The 24116-nt window shown below is 39.7% G+C and overlaps 1 protein-coding gene across 1 annotated transcript in view; it reads right to left on the minus strand.

The window, feature by feature from the left end:
* LOC108794394 (electroneutral sodium bicarbonate exchanger 1) overlaps positions 1–24116 on the minus strand; it is a 168597-nt gene that overhangs the window by 36741 nt on the left and 107740 nt on the right. The window contains exons 5-13 of the mRNA XM_018565421.1: positions 20998–21158; positions 14755–14943; positions 12674–12765; positions 12297–12454; positions 7673–7760; positions 7036–7182; positions 5491–5591; positions 4338–4512; positions 3679–3812 (exon numbers count right to left, since the gene is read on the minus strand). Coding sequence (XP_018420923.1) covers positions 3679–3812; positions 4338–4512; positions 5491–5591; positions 7036–7182; positions 7673–7760; positions 12297–12454; positions 12674–12765; positions 14755–14943; positions 20998–21158 — 1245 coding nt within the window. The remainder of the gene's footprint in view (positions 1–3678; positions 3813–4337; positions 4513–5490; positions 5592–7035; positions 7183–7672; positions 7761–12296; positions 12455–12673; positions 12766–14754; positions 14944–20997; positions 21159–24116) is intronic.

The raw sequence follows: 24116 nt of genomic DNA on the forward strand, positions 1-24116 counted from the left end.
ATTGTTCCACAGACAGCGCTGGGGCCTCGGCCAGGAGCTTCCTGAATACACACCCCTGCTGCATGGTGTTCCAGCCTGGAGGACAGTTAGATAAGGTAAGTGATTTCATCTCTGTGCCTCTATGTTCTGTGAGTTTGTATAGCTGATGGAACTAATCTGCATTTCTGTATAAATTATTACTGGGAGTTGTAGTCCTCTATAGCTGGTGCCATTCTGCATTGCAGCAGTGCAGAATGGCATCAGCTATAGAGGACTACAAGTCCCAGCAATGCATTATAGTGGAGTGGGGGGGGGGGGGGTGTTGGAGGTATTCTGCATAGCCGACTTTTATTATAATGCATTGCTGGGACTTGTAGTCCTGCACAGCTGGTGGTAATCTGCATTGCTGTATGATGATTATACAGCAATGCAGAATAGCTCCAACTGTGTAGGACTACAAGTCCCAGCCATGCATTATATTTTTAAGTAGGGATACACCACTGCCAATACTGGGCATTTTCACGAGTACTCATACTTGTGAAAATGCCCAGATACTAAACGCAGATACCGGTGTTCTGTCGAGAACGCCGACGTAGTCTAATTTGCCGACCTCAGCATCTGCGCTTGCGCATAGACCAGTATTATCGAGGAAACGGGGATTTATTCACAAAGTATTTCATTAAAATCGTTAATTGTGACCATTAATAATATTCCGTCCTTCATTTACTGCCATGGACGGCATATTATTACCGGTCACAATTAACCATTATAAACGAATACTTTGTAAATAAATGCCGGTTTCCTCGTTAATCCCGTCTGTGTCGTAAGCGCAGATACTGGGTCAGCGTTCTCGACAGAACACCGCACTAACATTTTAAACAAGCGGCTGCCTGAGGTCCCACGCTTGCTGGGGACCTCTGCAGCCTTCCTGTTAACCATGCGGTGCCATTGCGGTTGGGGGGGGGGCCTTCATGGTTTCTTGCACCGGGGCCCTGAAGGTTCTAGTTACGCCACTGGCTAGAACATCTAACACTACCCACTCTACAGGTTGACAATGCTGCTGCCTAAGGGTGGAGCCACTCTAAGACAGGAAGTGTGTTTTTGACCAGATCACCAAGTACAAATAATGAGGAAAAAGAATAAAAAAAGAAAACTAATCCACCACATCTACATAGTTACATAGTTAGTCAGGTTGAAAAAAGACAAAAGTCCATCGAGTTCAGCCTACAGAGATACAGAGAGAAAAAAAAAGAAGAAAAGCCCGAACACTATGCCCACAACTACCCAATGCTGATCCAGAGGCAGGCAAAAAAAAAACCCAGTTTGTTAAAATGCAATATATGCCATTTTGGGGAAAAAAAAGGTTTAGATACCCTTTTAGTAGGACCACTACTTTGTATGTAAAGTACAAGTACAAATTCAGGAGCATGGGGAGTTATGAAGAGCTACAGTTGTAGCTTGTAAACATTGTCCAGGCATTGAAAATATTATTTTTATCGTCTGCTGTACAAAAAAGAGGGGTAAGGAGACTAAGCAAGTATGATGGGAAAAAATGAACGCCATACTCTAAAGGCAGGAAGTACATTTATGAATAAAATACATCATTATGCATTACTCAGAGCATAAATAAAACACAATCGAAATAAGCTGCACCATTACTGATGTGTGCCTAAAAAAATATACTGGCAATAACAATGATCCTTAAAAAGATGAGCCATTTTGTCTTTTGAAGTGGGGAAAATGTAAATTTAATGCAGGCTTGTAAGCTGATATAAATATCAAAAAAGCCTCCCATGCTCAAAGGTTCCAGTAAAACCAGTAGTGTAGCAACAGTGTTGCAGGTGAATCTTTAGATTTTAGGTGTACATTTTTGACCATACTGGATTTCAGTACATAAATGTTTCTTATATTGGCAGCGTTACTGTCATTACATGGTGTAGCATTATTCTTTTGATCATAGTTTTTAGTGATTAGGTTAAAGTGAACCCGTGTTTTACATGCAGGGTCTGCCCCGCCCTTCCCTCAAGTTGCATATGCTTACCTTTCTTTTAAACTCACTTTGCTACTAAAGCAAAGCGTACTTATGGACCTGGGGAATATGTGACTCACTCCCCTTCCAAGAAAAACAAATGGCAAATGCACTCATCAACTCATAACCAGTTAGACAGGTTTTTTTTTTGCATGCTGGCTGGTGAGGGTGCTGGGAAACTTTTTGCTGTTGTACTGTATAAAGCCCTTCCATGTGCACCTTGCTGTAAAGCTGGTGACGAATTGATGAGTGCGTTTGCCATTTGTTTTGCTTGAATGATTTGGTGCAGTGACACACTGAGGGTCTCAGCTGCCATTGTGATGTGCGGGGTCCCTTGTATGTGCCTTTGCCTTTAAGGAGGTTGGGCTGCCTCCTGGCGAACCTGCACCCAATTTTATCTTTTGCTACATGTGCTCCAAGATGGAGACTCTCATAGGTTAGAGTTAGAACCGGACTACACAGAGGAGCCTTGACGAGGTGGTGCGGCTTTCACATATTCTGCAGAAGACGTGTATCTAAAACCTCTGTTTTTAACCTTAGCGGTTAGACAGGTTTTTTTGAACGCTGGCTGGTGAGTGTGCTGGGAAACTTTTTGCTGTTTCACTCCCCTTCCACCCACAATGTAGTGCTGGGTGTCTGAGTAGCCAATCTACAGGCACCAGAGCTGTAGCATAGGGACTGGAAGAGTCATCAGCCCTATGTCGGCTCTGACTGAAGTGACTTGGGGCCTATACAGTGATTCTTTTCTTCAACCCTGCAGAAGTGACCATGTTGTTTTGCCTTACACAAAAACTTGCAATATGCCTAGGAACTTGCTAGCAAATTTGACGACTTCAGGAGGAGTCATTTCCCTAGCACAGTCCTTTCCTTCCTTGCACATCATAGACCTATCAGGTTTGTGTTGAAGGTATCTGGACAGTGAGCTTTTGTGGAGAGTGAGACTATACCAATAGATAAGCACATACATATACAGTAATCACAACAATATTCTCTATAGAACAGTTCTGAGCCAAATTTATACAAAAACCCTACACCTATATTAATAAAAGAACCTGAATACAAGTTGATTTGCCATGTATCAGAAGCATATGGGCTATGCCGGAAAAAGTCAACCAAGTAAGGTCCCTAAACCTACAGTGACCTTTGGTGCTTAGAGGGATAGATTACTTTTTCATCACATAGCATATTAGATATCACACATAATACGGAATTACACTCAGTGATGTCAAAGAGAACCCTGCCTGAGGAAAATGTAAATATAATCAACTTATACAACTATAAAAAAAATTAAGCTGATTTTTCATCTTACAATAAGGTAATCCCTGTTAGATATCCTGTTCCTGATCGTGAGACAGGTTGGAAATAATTAATACGTACATTTTTCTTGAAAAATATATTTTATCTAATAATTATTTAAGGTTTTTATATAAAAAATCTAAATTCATCAGAGCTCCTATACATGTTTATATATTTCTGGATGGCCCTCTTGGACATGAATGAATAATCTTAAACATGAAGCCTATTGTAACATTTTACTGTAGTCATATTTTGGCTAGCCATATTATTCTAGTATTGTCAAACTGTTGTCCTGTGGACGTGCACATTAAGGCATGTGACAGAAGAAACAAATGCTGGTCCAGTGAGTGCATAGGAAAAGTGTTTTTTTTTACTTGCAAAACTTGAAGAGAATCTTCTCAAACACCAGCACTGGTCCTGTACTGCCTAGGATAGTCAGCGGTTGTCCACCAAACAGCGAGTATACAATTCCTGTCATAGAAGCACCAAACAGGGATTCTATTGCACTCTGTAGGGGCACAAATACCAGGTTAGTGTGGACATTACACTGCACAACACAACACATATCTTATTTCCAGATGACATGCAACTAATCAAAGAAGGCCTGATTTAATGTGTTCTTCCATGGAGATACCAACCTAAATTAATAAAATATTGTTTACTTAAAATGATTTGCCCACCCCTGCCATTAAATGTATTGATTGCCAGTTTGCATGCTATTTTGGCAGAATAATTAGGTAAATTTGGTTTTGCGTGTTATCAAATACTTTGCATCAAAGCCTGCTCAACGCCAGTGGAAAAAGCTGAGCTGTAAACCCATTAATTGACCATTAACCAGGCGATAGCAGACACGCTGGGTGCTTAAATAAAGCCAGTGATAGGGATTATCCTGATTAGAAACAAAAAGATGGCAATTAAAACAACTGGTTTAATGAAGCAAGATCTGTTAGCCAGTCTTGTGGCTTTTAGGAGGAGAGAGAGGCAGGAAGTGAGGGTGGTACTAGTCAGTGTTAGTCACAGGTAAGTTTCTTACTATTCGACCTTCTGTAGCTTCTCCAAGCAAACCCCCAAATGTGATGACCGGAGACATGCAAGCACAGTACAGGAAGAGGAAAGAAGCCACACACTGCAAGCTCAGCGCATCCCTGTAGTCACTCCAGTACCAAGGAGCTTTCCTCTTGATATCTACCACCAGACCACCAAATAGCCTGCAATGAATAATAAAGAGTGCATTTCACTGGCAGGAGCAGGAACAATTTTCAATCAAAGGACCACTTGGCAATGCAGATGACTAATGTTTGCTCAGTGGCACAATTTTTTATTGGGTTTCTTTCAATAATGCTTTAGGCATAGGGCTGCAAGTTTACTAAATATGTGACCTAGGGCCATTCAAGGATATGCAGCAGCTAGGGGCTCAAATGGCCTCCCAAAGAATGTTTAATTGCAAAAGTGGTCTTTGTTCACTCCTTTTAGAAGACTGCAGCCCTATGTGTGTCTGGTTCATTTTTAGGCTGCAGTACCTTTTTAAAGGGCTAACCTTCAGTTTTGACTTCACTTTGATCATATCTGTATATGGCTCAAATGGGCTGACTTACTAAAAGCAAATAGGCTATTCTCTTTGCAAAGGAATTTTCATTTTTCAAGGACATTGCAGCTTTCAATCATGTGCAAGTAAAAATACTGTTTTTTTGTTTTGTAATTTTCCTTGCACGTGATTGGGTTTTCTTTCAAAAGTGAACTTTTGCCACATTCAATAAGCTAAGGGAAAATTGCCTAGCAAAGTGAGCAGCCTATCTGCCTTTAGTAAATCAACCCCAATTACTCACATGGCAAGCTTGTAAAAAATTACACAATGGAACCTGAAATAAATATCAGATTAATTTGTAATTAAAACAAAGACATCTACTTGCCTGCTATGATCAACAAATGTTCACAATCTAGCCACCTTGATATAATACTATTGTAGATTTCACATTCTAAATATCAAATTTTTTCTGCAATAATTTAGTAGTCTAGTAGGAGCAACTTAAATTATCCATGAAGGTAATAATAGTTATGACTACTATTAATATCTGGTATAAAAGGAAGTATTGTAGCCAGATTTGGTCAGGGACTTTTTTCTCCCCAGTCTGCAGTATGTGTGTCACTCTGACACTAGATAATTATTCTAACAAACATTCACCAACCTCCCTGTGCGCTGCAGTTCTGGTCCACTCTCTTCAGGCTCTGGTTCTGGATCCACATGGCAGACATTTCCATTGGGGACTCCAGGCATCTTTCGTTTTTCCTGCGTCAGGAGGATTCACATACCAGTTTATGAATGGGGAACAATTACAATATTTTATTCCAGCTAGAAAATACAGTACTGTAAGTAGGTAGAGCAAGAAGATTTTACTATTTTCAAATGTTCATACACTGTAGTATATAAATACGTTATATACATTTTACATTACTTTATTAATCTGATTCTAAATTATTTTGTCCAGAAAAAGGTGATCCTTGCATTCAGAGAAACAGAAAGTCTTTAAACTTTGGGTTATACTGTCCCCTCCAGGAAGAGTGGACACTGGCAAAACAAAAAACTGTAGGGCACCCTATGGTATAAATCCTCCTGCTACTTGCATGTCTCAGTTATGTGGCAATGCAATACAAAGCATTTGATTATAAACACAGATGGACAAAACCCTTGTCCCTCAATGGACTCCCTCAAGAAAAAAAGATTTTATGGTGAGTACAAAAATCCTAATTTTCTTTCTAGCCCATTGGACAAAACCAGTCCAACGGAGGGGTGGGCAACACAAGAAAACAACTCCTAGCAGGCGCAACATAAACACCATGAACTGGTGCATGCCTGCAGCTCAAAGAGTTGCCTAAAGGACCTTACGCAAGAAGCTGGAATCAGATGAAGCAGAAACATCCACCTAGTAGAACATAGAGAACATGTACAGGATCAGAATCCAGATGGCAGCTTTGCAAATCTGGTAAAAAAAAGAGCTGTAAAGCCAAAGAGGTTCTCACTGCTCTAATCAAGTAAGTCGTAACTGGCAAAGGGGGGAACCTGACCCTTAAGACCATAGGCCTGAACAATGGACAGTCTGAAGGTGAAGCTAAGCTAATGTTTAATGCCACAGACATCTGTTCCAAGTGCTCAATTATCTGAGGGTCAATGGCAGCAACGGTTAGATCCCTTTTAAGGAATTCTGACAAATACAGCCAAAACTGAGGAAACCTGCCAAAAAGAACATAGTTTTCGAAAGGGCCTCCGTTGACTTAATTATTGGGTCTCAAAAACAGGTTAGTCATTAAGAAAAGACGTCCATCCTCCTAGGACACTGGCAAAAAAAAATCAAGGCATGCTGGTAGTTGGAGGGGTTATACCCTGGGCTTGCCTACAGTTTTTTTGTTTGACAGCAAACAATCATCTTGTAGGTGCCAATAAATTGCAAAGGTTTAATATATCCTGTGCCTCTTAATGGATGAGAAAAAAAAATGGTTCCAATTCCTAGTCATTACAATTTAGAAACTAGAAATAGTGATTCTAATGTTAGATACTTACAATATTTTTCTGTTTAAAGGCGAAATCTGGGTACTGACACAATAAGCACTGGAACCCTTAGAAAAGTCAGCTAGTTCCACTTAGTGAATAACAGAGTATGGACCAATCAAGTCTCTGCAGTGGTCTCAGCCACCTCCTTTCTACTGTCTACTCACATACCAATAATGATACCAACCTGAGAAGGAACATTTTTTGGAGGCTCAATTCTGATTGATGGGTCCCATTCTCCAGGTGGAAGTACTGTCACTTGATCAAGGAACTCATCTATTCCAGCTAGCAAGTCCCCTCTGTCTTTTGCTTTGTAAGCAACATCATGAAAAATCTATAAACAGATTGTATTGTAGTAAAGAAAAAAAACCACAAATGGAATGCGGTAAGGTGGGATTGTAAATAATAAAATACAATATAATTAAACCTATTTCGATGTAAAACATTTCCCAGAAATCTGCAAATGAGTCTTGTTTCAAGCAAAACTGTCTCATCTAACAGGTGTTAGTTATCCCTAGACCATGGCTTAAAGTGACAAGACTTCTCTCATCCTTACTGTTATGTTGTTTGTGCAACATTCCTGGCAGCTGTCTGCCAGATGTGAAGAACACAAGATGAATACTGTCATACACATAATATAATTAATAAATGAACAAATAAATAAAAAGTGAACACTTATATCTTGAGATCATATCTAGAGATTTCTAACAAGAATATACAATATGATGATGTTGCCTTTTGCTATTTACCATACTATTGAAACAGGTAGCTGCTATTTTATTTTTTAATTTTGTCCACAGAAACAGTCAAAAAAACATATTTACCTCATCAGTCATTATAGTAGCCATGGATCTGCCAATCTCATGGTATTGCTGTGCTTTTCCTACCGGTCCCAACAAGATAAATAAGAACCTGAAACATAATAATACAAACTAGAATAACTACCGAAATAAACTATAATTATATAATATAGAGAAAAGAGGAGTAGAGAATTTTCACTTAGCAAAGAGAATGCTTGCTTAGCTTGGTGAATAAAGTGGACCTGTATTCACGTCAATCATTCAATCAATCACGTGCAAACCAAAACACAGTATTTTTTACATTTCCCTGCACATGGTTAGGTATTTAAAGTAAACATAGCTTTACCTATTTTAACAAGCTGAGTGAACATTTACTTTGCAAAGTGAACATTCTCTATTGCTTTATTAAATAAACCCTATTGAGTTTTAAGAACACATTGTGGTTGATTTAATAAAGGAGTAAAGGTTGTTACTTTGTTGTAATGTGAAATATCCTGTTATGGGATGTTTCTTTGCAGCAGGGACTGGAGTACTTGTCAGGAAAGAAGGAAAAATGGATGGGGCAAAATACCGTCAAATTCTTGAGGAAAATCTGCTGCCCTCTGCCAGAAAGTTGTCAATGGGAAGAAGGCTTACCTTCCAACATGACAATGACCCAACGCACACAGCAAAAGTGACCAAACAGTGGTTGAAGGAGAAAAAGGTGAATGTCCTTGCATGGCCTTGCCAGGGCCCAGACTTAAACCCCATTGTAAATCTGTGTAATGACTTGAAGACTGCAGTCCACAAACGGTCACCATCAAATTTAACTGAACTTGAGCAGTTCTGCAAAAAAGAGTGGGCAAATCTTGCAAAGTCTAGATGTGCAAAGCTAGTAGAGACATATCCCAACAGACTAAAGGCTGTAATTAAAGCAAAAGGGGGTTCAACAAAATACTGACACAAGAGGGTGATCCTTTTTCCAACTCCGTGATTTTGTTTTTGAATTTTTTGTATCTTTTTCTGACATGTTGGTGTTTTATCTTTCACTTGGATGTTATAAGTTGCACTGAGTAAATACAGCTGGATAAAAAAAAAAACTGTCTGTCTTCATTTCAGGCTGCAAAGCAACAAAATGTGATTATTTTAAAGGGGGGTGATTCTTTTCTATACCCACTGTAGGTCTTTTTATTTGTGCCAATAGGTTTGAGCCTGTTCTCCGTCTATGATATATGCTGTACAGAGAGAAAGAGATGGAATTAATGTTGTAAGTGTGGAGGTAACTGTTTTTAAATGTTTGGGGTCTTTTTTTCTTCCTTTTCTAGGGTTCTGTGCAGCCCATTTTTCTATTTTTACAGATACAGTGGTTACTATGTTTGTTGTTATAACATTTAAAATGCAAAATGAAAATCAAAACTTGTAAAAAAATAAAATAAGGACAATCTTACAATCTTTATAGCAACATTTATCATATAATGCCTAATTTAAGCCTAAAACTGTATGCAGTTGCCTTGGGGTCTTGAAAAGAAGAGCCTATGAGAATTGGTTTTCAGTCATTTAAGCTGATAGATCATTCATTCCAGGAAAATAACTGAAGATTTTCTTTTACCATTTTTCCATTGTTTGAAACTCAGGCTGAGAACTGAGACTAATGCTGGCCATATACTGTATGTATCACAATTTGCAGGCAATTGCATGCACTTTTAAGCTGATTGAAAGTAGTTCCTCATGCTGTACTTTTGAAACAGTACAGCTGGCTATAGATGAGCGAATTTCGCTCAGTAGGTGGCCCTGTTTGCTGGCTCCCACCCCCCTACATCCTTTGATTGAACAATCCAAGAAGTTAGATGGGAAAATGTTGGCTGAACAGTGCCAGCATTCAATCAGCAGGCACTGTTCAAGTATTTTTACAGGCAGTGGGGTTGACTGTCAAAATACAAGCGCCATACTGGGTGATTTTGTTAGATTTTTTTTTTTCAACATTCGGGCTGAATGGAAAAAGATAAACAGATTCCTACATGCATGTTAAACAGTGTATAATCAGCTCAAGAGATCTACAACAACACCACTCCTTGGGTTTGATTTACTAAAAGGAAATGTGTATAAATGCATATAAATACACAAACCCAGATATCAGGATTCCCTTAATGATCTACTAAAGCTTACACAAATGTTTATTCTATTTGTTACTGTCCCAGTCTGCAGGGTGCCTTATATTTCGACACTACAAAATTCTACTAATATTCTACCTTAAAGTGACATTTAAGTCTCTCTCTTCCCCCTATTGCCATGCTGCTTTAAGTATTTACCTGATGTGATGCCTCTTGGTCCGAACATCTTCTTCCTTCCATTCATTCATTTTCAGCAGTCCCTCCAGCGCTGGTGCCGGTCTCTGGTCCAGCGCAGACTGCTGTTTCTTCCTCATTCCCACTGAGTCTGTTTGGCATGCACGCTCTCGGCTGCATGCATTTATCCCCTCTGTGTCTCTCCTCCTCTCCCCTCCGGTGATATCCAGTGCACATGCACCCGCACACACTTCCTCCTTCACAGCAGGGAGCGAGCGGCGCAGACTCAGGTACGTTTTTACATATAGGATAACTATTTTATTTTTTAAAATGTTTGGGCATATATCTACTGCTTGCTCATGCGTGCTATGTAAAATATATTTGCACTGGGTGGGCAAAGCCTGCACTTTTCTTCATGCTCAACATGTTATACACATGTTCACTGAGGTTCTATGCATACAACAAGGCATTTTTAGTTTTAGAGGTTTTTATGCAATCAGGTGCAGTGAGATCAGTGCATACTTAGTGGTCTATTTATAAACAAAGGCACTGCGAATATCTGTGAAGGCTTGCTTTGTGTGAATAATGCAGGGGTGTGGAATTCGTATCGCCCGACGCCCGGGACATGTAGTTCTGGGCGCTGGGCAAGTGTTTTTTTCACTGTTTTAGCCCTGCTTCGGACAAGTAGCAGGGCTGGTTTTACTTTTTTTAAATGAGCGAAGGGCGTGGAGCGCAGAGAGCAGGGGGCGTGGCCGGAGCATGCAGCGCCGAGAGCGGGGGGCGGGGCAGGAGCGTGAAGCGCTGAGAGCGGGGCCAGAGCGCTGAGAGCAGGGGGGCGTGGAGTAGTGATGGAGCAGTGATAGGCTCTGTCACCTCCCTCAGCCTCTGTCTAAGGCGGCCGTTGCGCCGCTGTCACAGTGCTGTGCTAGAACTCCTGTGTTGGAGGTGACAGGTTCAATAAAGAGAACCTGTCACCTCCAAAAGCTATCACTGTGTGATAGCAATACAGTTAAGTTGAAAAAAAAAAGTAATAAATAATAGTTAAAAATTTAACTAAATAAAAATGTAAAAAATAAAAAGGCGATAAAGTAAAAAAAATAAAACAAATGAAAATGTTGTACAAAGTAAATAAAAATTGAAAAAATGAAAACCAGCCCCGCTGCCCCATCTGCATGCAAATAAATACGCAGTGTTTTCAACTGTGATCGTGTGCAACCGCACGGGCAGGGCGGTATTGCAGCAGGAAAACACCGCAATCTGCCTGGCACGACTGTGGTGCCATTAGAAAATAATGGCACTGCCAGCGCGATTGGCGGTGGTGTGCGATCCGTGACTGCCCGGTCATCGTGCACGAAATCGAGCGGATGGCTGGGTTGTCACAGAATCGCACACCACCGCCGATCGTACTGTCAGTGCCATTATTTTCTAATGGCACCCCAGACGTGTCAGGCAGATTGCATGTTTTCCTGCTGCAATACCACCCGGGCGATCCCACACGATCACAGTTGAAAACACTGCGCTGTGCATGTTGTGAAAATAGGTACAGCTACCTTTTTTTCAGCGATTGCCACCCAGATGTAACCCCATACATGCGGATGCAACCGCTGTATGAAACCGCACACGATCGCACGTCCCGGGAATCCCCAAGTCTACACCAACCCCAAAGGGTATATTCACTTTCCCAAGTAATTTGGGAAAATGGAATTACCCGCACAAATCTCTCTCCCGCTATACTTACCTTTCGGCGACCAGCCCTTCACGTCCACCAGTACGGGTGTACTATCTGTACCTGTTCCATGTATTCTGAATTTAGCTAGCAAATTGCAAGCACTCGTTGGTCAGCGCGGTCACCTGACGGCACTGACCAATGAGAAGCACTACTTAGCACTGCTAAATGCGGTTTTGGTTAAAAAAAAATGTTTGTATCAGGACAAGTAGATTGTCATGAGGGACAAGTAGATTCGGCCCCCGCTTTAGTCCTTATTTTCAATACTCCTCAGCTCCATCTAGTGGCCATAAGTATATATTTCCTATGCTCCTCAGCACCATTTAGTGGCCATACATATTTATTTCCTATGCTCCTCAGCTCCATCAAGTAGCTTTTATCTTCTAATAAGCAAATGACAGTAATGCAAACAGTAAAACTTTAAAGATGAATAGCTGTATTATATAGGATAACACTAGCTGCCAGATTGTTAAGCACCTCAAGACCAAAGAAACCAGAGAATAATTTCAAAATCTTTAGTGAGAAGCATCAAATCACAAGCTATCTCCAATGCGTATTGGTAATTGTATGTTGTGAAAGTATCATCTAAGTGACATTGTAATAAAAAAAGTCTGAGAGCAGTACATTATCTATTCATGCAATATTCAGTCCATCTTACCTAGTTGGTATTGGAACTTCTGTCAATCCAGTTAGGAGAACTGCTGGAGAAAGGCGAACAAATGCTACGATGGGTCGTTCTAGAAAATCCAGTTCTCCAACAAGGACATTAGAGGCTTCTGCTCCAATGGGAATTTTTTTCATGAAGTGAAGATCCACCTTGAAAAACAACGACAATATAAATTTTTGTGTAGTACATCTTTAGTAGCAGCAATACAAAGTTACACTAAACCCGTGTGTCTCTCGTTTATGTCCTCCGCATTCCACTTTTCTTCTTCTTACCTTTTCTCTGTACCCCAGTGCTTCTTTTCCTTCAGAAGGACAGAGCTACTTCAGATAATAATGCAATCTACAAAATCAATGGAAGATATTACCCACCTTACTAAGATCAACGGCACTGCTGTTGTCGTGGCCTCCTCCATTTTTTACATCTAATGTAGAGGGCATAGGTTGTGGAAACACCGACAGACCTGTAAGAAAAACCATTAGCTTGGCTTGCTTCAAAATTGCTGTTATATAAAAAGTATTTCTCTTATGTACATATGCATTTGTAATATCTTGTAAAATAATGACAATGTGAAGAAAGCAGCTTGAGAAATCACAAGGAAACTAGGGATAATGTATTATATTATAATAAATTATAAATATTTAAAGGAGAACTATGGGGGTCAGGGCTTTTCCCCATAGTTCTCCTAAGGGTCACGGGAGGACACAAACTAGCGTCCTCCCGTCACCCAAAGCTCAGTATACCGCGAGATACAGCTTGCGGTATACTGAGACGCCGCAGCTGGGACGGATCCCGATATTACTGTCTGGATCCACCCAGCTGCGTGAGTGACAGGTGGCTACTCACTTCTGGATCTATTGAGCCGTCCTAGGGACAGTTTCATTGTCACAGGTCGGCTAGAACTATGAGGCTGAGTGATTTTCACTCACCTCATAGTTCTCCTTTAATAATAAGAATTCATAACTATTTTGTACTCAGACACATGTTCTCTTTAAAGCAGTGTTGTAATTTGTAAAAGGTAAACACTTTAGCGTTTTTAAAGATGCAAATAGTTATTAAGAATGTAGGTTACATGTATATCACTAGTCCCTTTCGTAAGGCAAATACTAAAGATGCGTCCTCTTTTTCTCCCCAAAAAAGGAAGACAGCACAAAAAAGCTATACCACAACAACTGCAGTCATTGTACATCTAAATTGAAACGTTAGTACATGTGAGAAGTGAGAACTATAATTTTCTAATATAAGTTATACTTACAAAAAAATTTGAGCACCACTTCAAACTAAAACAGGAATTTGCTGCCACCTAGTACCCGTTGATGGCATAATCATATCTTCTGTGCAATATCATCAGGATTAACAGAGACAGTGAAAAAAAAAGTAAGATGCTTGTTTACAAACCCACAGGACCCAATAAGATTTCTGCTTACAGAAGCCAGATCAGTGAAATATAAATTTGTATTGCCTGGCGTGGGTGATTTTGCACTTTTATGGATCCCAGGTTTTAATGTGCCAGTATTTGTTGAAATCACTTAGTCACTGTCCAGATGTGAACATTTTAAATTCCAGGTGTCATCTTTTAAAAATTGATTTAAAAGATAAGATAGAAAAAAAAATGGTAGCTGTGCGAAAGTACAACCAAACAGGTTAGTGTGACGTGGGTCAAAAACCCTCCACTGAACCAGTGTGATGCATCATGTAGTCTTCTTAAAACAGAAGGTATCAACATGTCTTACCTCCATCCAAATGATAATGAGTTTATCCTTCACTTTATTATAGTGGTCAGAGCCATGCAAATCATTCCTTTATGTCCCTGGACCAGCTGTACAACCAGAACACCTATTGCACAGATACAGCCTAATTTTAGTGAAAAAGTATAACCAGACAGGTTATAGTAAGGTGGGTCACAGAAAACCAAAAAGGTTATATCTATGCTTCAAACCAAGGTGCACAGTTGGTCTATGGACATTAGGTAATGACTTGCATGGTACTGCCCACTATCCTAATATAAGGTAAACCCTTTTATTGGGAATTTGTGATTGTGGTGTCTTGGAAGCTACCTGCCTGCCTTAGATAATCAAGTGTGGAGGATCCTATTATATGGGTCTAGTTTAATTAATAAGTTAAACTTATTTATCATAAGTTATTGTTTTCCGCATCCAATGGCTTCATTCTACACTATACTTGAATGTATGACTTGTGCCACCAGATACTTCAATACTGTTGTTACTGAAAACGACCAATGGAAATTTATTGAAAGGAGAAGCCAGTGATTTACATTTTAAATTAATAGAAATAATTGTGTTTATCAGTGGTACATAACCCAAAGCATAACCATAAAAGAGAGATGTTTCATTGGACGAAGTAAATGAAGATGAAACAATATGTATGCAAACTGTTCCCCTCCACCTGACACTTTTCTGAACACAGCCAGTATACTGAAAAACAAACTTACTATTTTTGTCTAGTAAATGGGGCTCTGACTGCTTCTTTCCAACCTCTGCAAAAGAGCGCACCATAGGAATAAGATTATTGCGTTTCTTCTCTATTTGATGGTGATGTTTCTTCAGCAGTGCTTCCTTCACCTTGACCCGGATATTATCACCTAACTCGCCAGCAGAATCCTGGTGGTCCAAGATCATGTCTGCAAATTAAACGACCAAAAGACATTGTTCTCTGTTCTCACACAGCAACTGAATTAGTCAACATCACAATATAACACATACTAATTGTATTACCATACTAGTGTGCTAAATGGGATTTTTTTCAGCGATGTATTTAACATGTTTTCTGTTTTTATATTGACATGTTCCTCTATTAAACATATGTAAACAGTTGTTGTTTTTTTGTCTGCCATAGAATTTGCAATTCTGTTTAGCCAGCCTTGTGTTGTGTTACAGGCATCCTGGTCAGACAGAAAAGGCAGGTTGTGGTCCTCCTTACGGACTATAACTGCAGTTAGGTCAAAACCCACCACAGCCTCTGATTAGCCAGTGAGATGAGGCAATGCCCATACTCTCCACCGCTTTAAGCATATTTAAATGATGAGGAGTCAATGTATTAAGTACCAGTTATTTAACAGTGCTCATTATTTTGTCCTTTGATACCTTTGTCATGAAAATTTTCAGTTCAGAAACAAATACTGCATAGGTATGCAACTGATATTAATTTACACAAAATACTTCTTTAAAGTACATGTAAACCCTGACAATGACCTTCACTTATTTGATCCCTTCTGGTCTTTTAAATATTGCAATAAAATATACCTGTTGATCCTGCCAGACATCCAGTGCTGTCCTAAGAACACTAGAATGTTATATCGAAAAATGTTTCAGAAGTGTGCAAGGATTACAAGTAGGGATGCACCGATACAGAGTATTTGGGCGAGTACCCGTACTCGCCCAAATGCTTTGATACCCAAGCTTCCGGTACCAGGAATCCGGGCAGCGTGTCATTACACGCTGCCTGGCTTCCTGATTGGCCGGGGAGCCAACTCCATGCTCCCTCGTCACTTTATTTTATTAAAATAACATTTTTAGGGCCCATTCACACCCATCCGGTTCCCTATTGTGCATTTCCTTAGTGCCCTGGGGTGTCACTGAAAATAAATGGCAGCACAACACACTAACGCCTGTAAAGTATTTTTCCATTCTTAATGTAACGCATGTATAGATGTGAATGCCCTTAGTGAATTCAAAACATACAAGGGTAACAGGTCAGTTTAAGCATCAGGAGAGGAAGTATCAAGCTTAAAGGGTATCTGTGGTCAAAAACTAAATATGTACTTCAACATTGAATTTCCATAAGTTCTACCCTACTCCTAATAACCATATCCATCTAGAAGTTTGTAAACTTACTTATTGAAAATGCCCATAGGATGTACTTCCTCAATGCACTGACATAATGCCACTCTGTGAATATGCATTTGCTTGTGTCAAAACTCTCACAGAGCCTGCCTTCTGAGGTACAACTCGACGTCTGAATAATGCAACATCATTGCTTGCTGGAAGCAATGAATGATGGGATATGTAGTCTTGAAAAATTAAGATTGCATCACATCAAGCAGCAGGAAAGAGACACAAAGCACACTGGGAATCCAGGAAGTTGCTGAACGTGATGGGCAGATGGAAGGCAGCACTCACTACGTGAAAGGGATTGCATTTGATTGCATTATCAAAAACAACTCTAGTATGTATTCCTATTACAATGCTAATGTTATAACAGGATAGTATATGCTGGGACTTAAGAACTCCCGTAATTTCAAAAGGAAAGGCCAAGGCTTGTATATAACTGCCTGCAGATGTGGATGACTGATCACCTTGACGTGTGGTATTTTTTCATCATATGCTCAATTTGAATTGTCCATGCTTGTGACAGGTCTACTTTAAACAAAAGATCATAATCATAAATACTGAAAACAAATCTGTATTTTTCTTACTGCCTCTATAATCAATGTACACAGTGCCTGGCAGTCACTGTGTTTATCGCTTGCCAATCAATAATGTCTTCAGAATAGCAATTGGTGGGGCTGACCTACTAAAGGAACAGAAGCAAAGCGTCTCCCCCTTCGCTGCAGCAGTCTACAATCCCTGAGTCATCACATTCTTTACACAGCGTATAGCGTGTGGGAACGCTGAGGGACATACCATTGCTGCAGTGGAGATGGGCAGGAGGGAATGCTGTCACAGCCGGCCAGCTCGGAGGATAACTTTGTTATTCTTGACCCTAGGTAAAAATGAGCAGTTAACCCTTGCAGTGTGGGTATAACCCCACTGCATAGGTTAATACAATTTTACCTGAAGTTGTTCTTTAATCACACACCAGCCAATAGTGTGTAAGAAAGACAGCTATCCATACCAAGGCATAAAAAGTGTGTAAAACTAAAGACAACTGTTCTAGGCAAAACAACAAGTAGAAATTGTGTTCTGGCAAAACCCTTCAACCAATCTGATATAAAAAAATAATAATATTTTTTTTAAGGAAGAAATGTGGAATAATAGCTATAAATAATAATTTCACTGATAATTAAGTACACAGTGCATTAGTAAAAATAATAACCAGAAGAATGTTTAAGAAATATAATATTGGTCTGCGAATTCATATGATTAAGCCATTTAAAGACATTACACACAACTACTGCAGCTCTTCAGTGGTAATTGTGCCCTGTGACTGACTGACCCTGCGAAAGATCTTGTTAGAATCGGCAGAGCTGAACCCTCCAGGGTTATCCTGGGTACTCTTGCATTTACTTGGCTAATTACAGCAAGCAAATGATTTGTTTTATCCTATTTGGAACCATTTGAAAATTGTCCCCTCAGACGAGTGTGACGGCACACTTTAAACAATGTAATAACAAAATAATTGTCTTCAAGCTTCGATGTTTGTCAGTTAGTAATCCTATTAAAGTTGAAGAATTATGCAACTGCCATTGCCTCTAGTCTCTTTCCTATCCCCAATCCATAACATCCTTTTAAAATGTTCCTTTTTGGCATCATAGATGGTCAACACCTGTCACATCATGGCAAACATTTATAAGAGAAACAATATGTTTGGTATAAAAAGCCTTGGCTATCAAATAGAGGTTACTAAAATTCTCTCAGTGCAAATTTAGCAATATTCCCTGATGCAAATGGAGTAAATGCCTTGATGCACTCAACAACTTTTGTGTTCTATGGTGAGAAGCAACTCTCCGTTCTGCAATTACAACATTTACAGGGTTACTCATATAATTTAAGGACAACTAAACCCAACAATAAACATTTACAGGGTTATTCACAAGAAGGTGAAGAGTTTGGAGAAGGCAGGAGAAGTGAACAATCTAGGACAAAATAGAGGATTTGGAAAAAATTTCAAATTCAGCTCAATTTGAGAATTTTTCCAAATCCTCTATTTTGTCCTAGATTGTTCACTTCTCCTGCCTTCTCCAAACTCTTCATCTTTTTGTGAATAACCCTGTAAATATTGCCTGTTGTGTGGCAGCAGAACCAGAAGTGTATTAGCCACTAAAGAGTATCTGCAGATCACAGGTTAGCTTATAAGATGTCCTGAGTGTAGTAAGGAGGAAAGGGGTTGTGAATGAGAAGGCCTGGAGGTCAGAGTGTTACAAGGTGACTTGTGCATTGTGGCCAAGCAGTACACAGAAACATTTACATTTTGCCTTAAGTTTCTGTTGTAAGGTAGCAGTAAGATTAGGCAATGTCATTACTGTACTGCTCATTGTTCTTAGGGCCTGTTGGACAGGAAACTGTACCTGAGCACCTGCAGTGCAAACATCTCCCTGCTTCTACTTCATTCATTCTGAAGATCTGTGCTTCCTCCAGCCCTCCTACTGCTTACTGGTCATTACCCCACCAGTCATCAGATTACCATTTATCAGGGGGCAGTTCTGTCATCAGAAAGCAAAGACTTGCCTATACCAAGTTGACACAGAGTAGAACAAGGCAGTAATGATGAAAAGATATGCCACCATCAGCCCAAACCAGTGAATAGTCCTTTGCCCTCTTCTTGTCTTTTTCCCTATTGCACCTTATATCTTGTCACAAGGACATTTCCGTAGCATGGTTACAAAGCAGCCCAACAGTGTTTACTGGCTACATTCATTTCATTGTAAGGAGGAGAACGGGCAGCTTTGTGTGGCTGATGTCTAAAATCATGTACAACATACCTTTGTCCATATCAAAAAGGGAAGAGTTCTTATGCCTCTTAGACAATGTGTGACTCCTTCTCCTCACACCATGGGATCTACAGACCCCACACCCTTAACCCTTTTCATTTTCCCATGACCATACAACCATATCCTGCCTTCCTCCAAAAACATTACTGACAGTCTCCTAACCTCCTACTCTGCCTTGCCCTTTCAACCAATCTTTCCCTTATGTGCTCTCACTAACACTGCTTATTATTGTTATACACATAAAATCCCAGGAACTCATGCTCCAGATGAGTTCCTGGGATTTACTCTTTAAATGTGTGAATCTGCCACCCACATGATCTCTGTACTGTAATTCTCTTTAATTGTTGATAGCAACAATTGGCGAGACATACCTTCATGTCATTGTATGTGTACTGTAAGTTTCTACTTACCTGTATTTGATTTTCTTTATTTTTTGTAAAACAAACATTTACTATACAAAAAAGGGAAAAGTTGTGAAAAGTAGTATAATTAATAAATCTAAATCATTGCAGTTTTAATGCCACCCTTTTTTCAAATGTATTTTTTAGTAAATCTGTTTAAAACAAAGCAGGAAATACTGTACTAAACAAATGCAATTAGTTTCATCCTACATTCTATAAGTTCATAATAAGCAAAGTTTTTTTAACATCTTTTAAACCTGTTAACATCATATGAAAGAAGATTACCAAGTGACGGCTCCAATTTTACATTTGAAACTCATTTTCATGAATCATCGGGGCAATGCTTGTCTTAAGATTCAGCTACACATATCAATACACAAGTGAGCCTTCAAAGAAGACGTGGATCACATTAAAGGATTTGAATAATCTCCCCAAGGCCCCTTATTAATGCCTCTGTGCTTAGGAACAGGCAATCAGTCTTTTTGCTTTGATAAATGAGTGTATCTGTGCTTTGAAAAAAAGCATCAGCTATGCAACCTCTTCTACCCAGAGACAGCTGAAAAGCCACACTAGCGCAGATGCTGGAGATATCTGTATTTAACAACTACACATCTATACTGTCATACCTCTCTTACACTCAGGTCTGTTACCTTTTGTGCACCTTCATCTCCTGCAGTTCCTGCCTACAGATGCTTTGAATAGGGGGGTGGAGGGTTAGTACCTCTTGTCAGGATTGTATTGCTGCTGGTGATCCCATTTGGAAGATATGCACACACCTTCCGTGTAAGCCTATGGAAAGAAAGTGAAGGGAATCTCTCCTGGCGGGATACAGGCTGCAATAAAAATCCAAATATTTTTAGCAGAATTAGAAAGGATTATGAACTCTGTCACTATTTATTGCTGTCTGTGTCTCAACAGGGGAGACTGACCTTACGTCCTGCAGATGTCACCTGTGCAAGTGAACGATCTTGTGGCAGCAGCTGCATTTGAAAGTAGCAAAACGCTGGCACACCACATCGATCATGCATCCAAAGATAGTGATTGATTCCTAACTGCATGTAATCATATCACATGTGATTACATTTGGTGTGCCAGCTTTCTGCTGCTTTTGAATGCGGCCGCTCTCACCCGATCATTAACTTGGAACAGGTGACAGCTGCTGCTTGTAAACAGCAGATTTGGGATTCCTGCTGCAGGAAATCACAAATTCCTGACACAGGAATCCCTAAGTGCACCTGACGCAGGAATCCCTAAGTGCACCTGTAGGTGTGAATAAGGGCTAAAGGTTGAACATCATATCACAGCATGGTAATTCTCTTGTATGACTTCTGCATATAAAAGTATGATAGAACAAGTCGAGCTTCCATGTTTATGCATTGCACAGACACACCAGCTTCTCTGGGGAACAATAGCAATTTTCTGAGAAACGTCACCCTAATCAAATGTATCTATTCCATGATCTAGAAATCTCCACACAGATTGAGGGGAGCCCCCTGTTAAATTAAGAATTATTTTCATAAGGCATCTTACAGAATTCCTGTCATAAGATACATATGGAGGTTTCCGTGGCACCTTAGCTTACACTGAAATAAAGCTGAATTGCACAGGTAGGTGAGCATTATACCTGCTATTTCCTCTATGGTGTTTGCACGCATATCTAGCTGAACGGTTCCATTGATGATGCAGCTTCTCAGTTCAAACAGGCTGTGCAGAGAGAGAGTGGCTACATATGGTTTACTCCAGCGCTCACCTCCATCTTCTACATCTTCTTCAAACTTCAGCCACCTAAATGTAAGAATACCAGTAAATCTCATTTGCTATGACAAAATTCATAGGTTGATAAATGGACCAGTATATGTATTGATCTGCTTAGTATGGAAGAAATTGTGCACTGTAAAATGGGTATTCTGTACATGAATTCACTATATGTAACATGGATAAAATTGAATGTTTATTAACAGCTAGCTGAAATCCAAAATGTTATCAATATCCATTCCTATGACTGCAAGCCACTTATATGTTTTAATATAGCTCATTAAAAAATGTGATACAGTATGAACATTGCTAAAAGCTGGCCACTGAAACATTGTGAAGGGAGAGATGATCGAGGCTAGTTATATTTGTCCACATTTCCTGTCATATGTCAGAGATGAAAGCTTGTAAATACAACTTTATTTTTACTTTATATTTTGTCATTGAGTTTGGTTCTGATCCAGGCCAGGTTTGGTTTCTACAGGCCTCTATTACTGCTACAAATAGGGTGATATCAGGGAGGCTTGCAGCAGTCCTGTGGGGCATAGGAAGCTAACCTATGAAAGCTGCAAAAGTCTGGGGGCTCAATTCACTAAGGCCCCTTTCACATGGGTGGTCCGACCGAGTCTGCCTGTCAGTTTTTCAGACGGACCCGATCGGATGCCCAATGCAAGTCTATGGGCAGCTGTGTGTAAATGGACAAGCATTCGTTTACACCCGGTTACCCCCCGGCTCCAGCAAAACAGACGGAACAGTGTTCCATTTCAACAGACCGAATTGTGCCGGATCGGGGGGTAATCTGATGTAAACGGGCACATGTCCATTTACATCAGCTGTTTCAGTTTTTTCCTCCATCGCAAGATGGAGGAAAAAAACTATACGGACACTGATGTCACAGCGGTAACATCCAATCCGTACCGCTGTGATTAGATGAGGATCTACGCAGGGATCCTCTCCTGATCAGCCCGTGTTAAAGGGACCTAACAGTTAGATTTTGAAGTAATATAACTCATGAGATATGTAACTCTTAAGTGTACAATTCACTAAAATCTGGGATATTTACTAAATGAGATTTTTCATTAACACATGGTGGTATTTATGTAATCATTTAGGCTTTATTGTTTCACTTTTTCATCATTTAGGCTTTATTTTTTTTACTTTTTCATCATTTAGGCTTTATTTTTTTCACCTTTTCAGTTGGTACTTTCCAGTGAAAAAAAGGCAAAAGGGTGTAATTTGTTATTTGCACCCATAACATTAAAAAGCAGCCATGGAGTAAAAAACATTTTTTATTTGCTCCCATTCCTGCCTTGAGGATGGCATCCTTCTCCATATCTTCCTTTGGATGAATTTATATTCCAGCAATCTGTTCTCAAATGCATGACTCAAATTGGTGGTCATGAACACTTGCACAATGCTACAGGCTAACAGACTGCAAAAACCTTTTTTCTTTCTTTTTTGGGGGGTAAAATTACTTTAATGTTTTTCATATTGATTTCATTTTTTACAGTTTCTGTATTGTTTATCTCACACTCGTTAATTTGCTTTTAACTAATTGTTCCTCCTTTTATTGCATGTTTAGTGAATTGAGCCCTGTGAGCAAGTTTGCTGGAAACGTGCTATTTTGGAGCTGGGTCTAGTCCATCAAAAGATAGTGAGGTATCGCTAGGATTAACTATCCGTTTTTCTTTTTTTTTTTTGCTACCTGCAACCGTTTATAATGAAGTTGTCTGTGAGTCAGTTTGAAAGGTATCTGCTGTCTGAATTCTGCTTATGCATTCTCCTTAAGTCTGAGTTGTGCCTTTACCTCAAAAGAGGCGATCCACAAAAGTGAAATATTACATATGGTGGCAACAATGTAATTGCACTGTAAAATGCAGAATGTAAGAGTTCAAGTGACTGTGGCCGCCAAAAGTTTACTTTGACCTGGAATCCAACACTGGCCCCCAGGACTATAAGAAACTTAAGGTAAAGAGCCTTACAGGTTTGGGTGTCACTTTTAAAATTCGGGCACAATGAATACACCACTGGGTGTATAAGGCAGAGAAGCTGCCACAATCCCGAATGTATACCTCATACCTCTGCGCCGCTGTCTACCACCTCCAAACTGATTTGCCTGGTAAAAAAGGTGTAGGGGGTAAGGGCCTGGGAAGAAACTATAAGGCTTTTGCAAAAGTTCAACAGAATGTAGGCTTAGAACCTGGGGTCTCACCAGATAGGTCAGGAAGGTCCAGATTGCTTTATAAAGGAACCCTATACAATACTCATAAAATATATTTATTGCCAAGGGTTAAGACATAATGCTGCTAATGCTATCCAATAACCTTCGAACCAATGTATTGTGATAGTGCTTTGCTGAAAAAATGCATGTCTTTGTTGAAAGAAAAAATAATTTCTTGAGAAACAGGTGTGAGAAACAATGAAAAGCTTGTTACAACTCTGCTAAACTCAGGTAATATTGTAAGTTTAGTGAACTCTAATTTAATCAAATCAGCCCATTTTCAGGAATGCCTAGGCATCAGGAGGTGGTGGAGTTTGACCGTAAGGTTATGAAAAATGGAAAAAAATGTTATGTCTTGATCTGATGATCTGCAGGCGGTTTAAAATCTCATGCCTCCGCACCTCTGTCTTATTGCCCTACCTCATGTTTTCAGTACAAGAAATCCCTCAGCCATCCACAGGTAACTCACCTTTATGGTAGGCACTCCAGAGGCTTGCACGATGTTGTGAAAGAAACATGGTAGGGCACCATTATCGATCATCTCTTAGATGCAGGATAGAATCTCAGGAAATGGTTTATAATGGAGGTATCAAAGTCAATAATTTTAATCTGAGAGATAGGGTACTTTTCCAAGTCCTCACAGCTGAATTTGTTAAATGACAAGGCCCTTTTGAGGTAATTAACTAAGTATGGAAGTAAACCTTAAAGTCCATCATACTGGGAAAAGTCCAATACTGTTAATTCCTAAGCTAGATGGAAGTCTGGGATTT

This window comes from Nanorana parkeri, unplaced genomic scaffold, assembly GCF_000935625.1.
Source record: "Nanorana parkeri isolate BGI_ZX_2015 unplaced genomic scaffold, ASM93562v1 scaffold846, whole genome shotgun sequence".
NCBI classification, from domain to species: Eukaryota; Metazoa; Chordata; class Amphibia; order Anura; family Dicroglossidae; genus Nanorana; species Nanorana parkeri.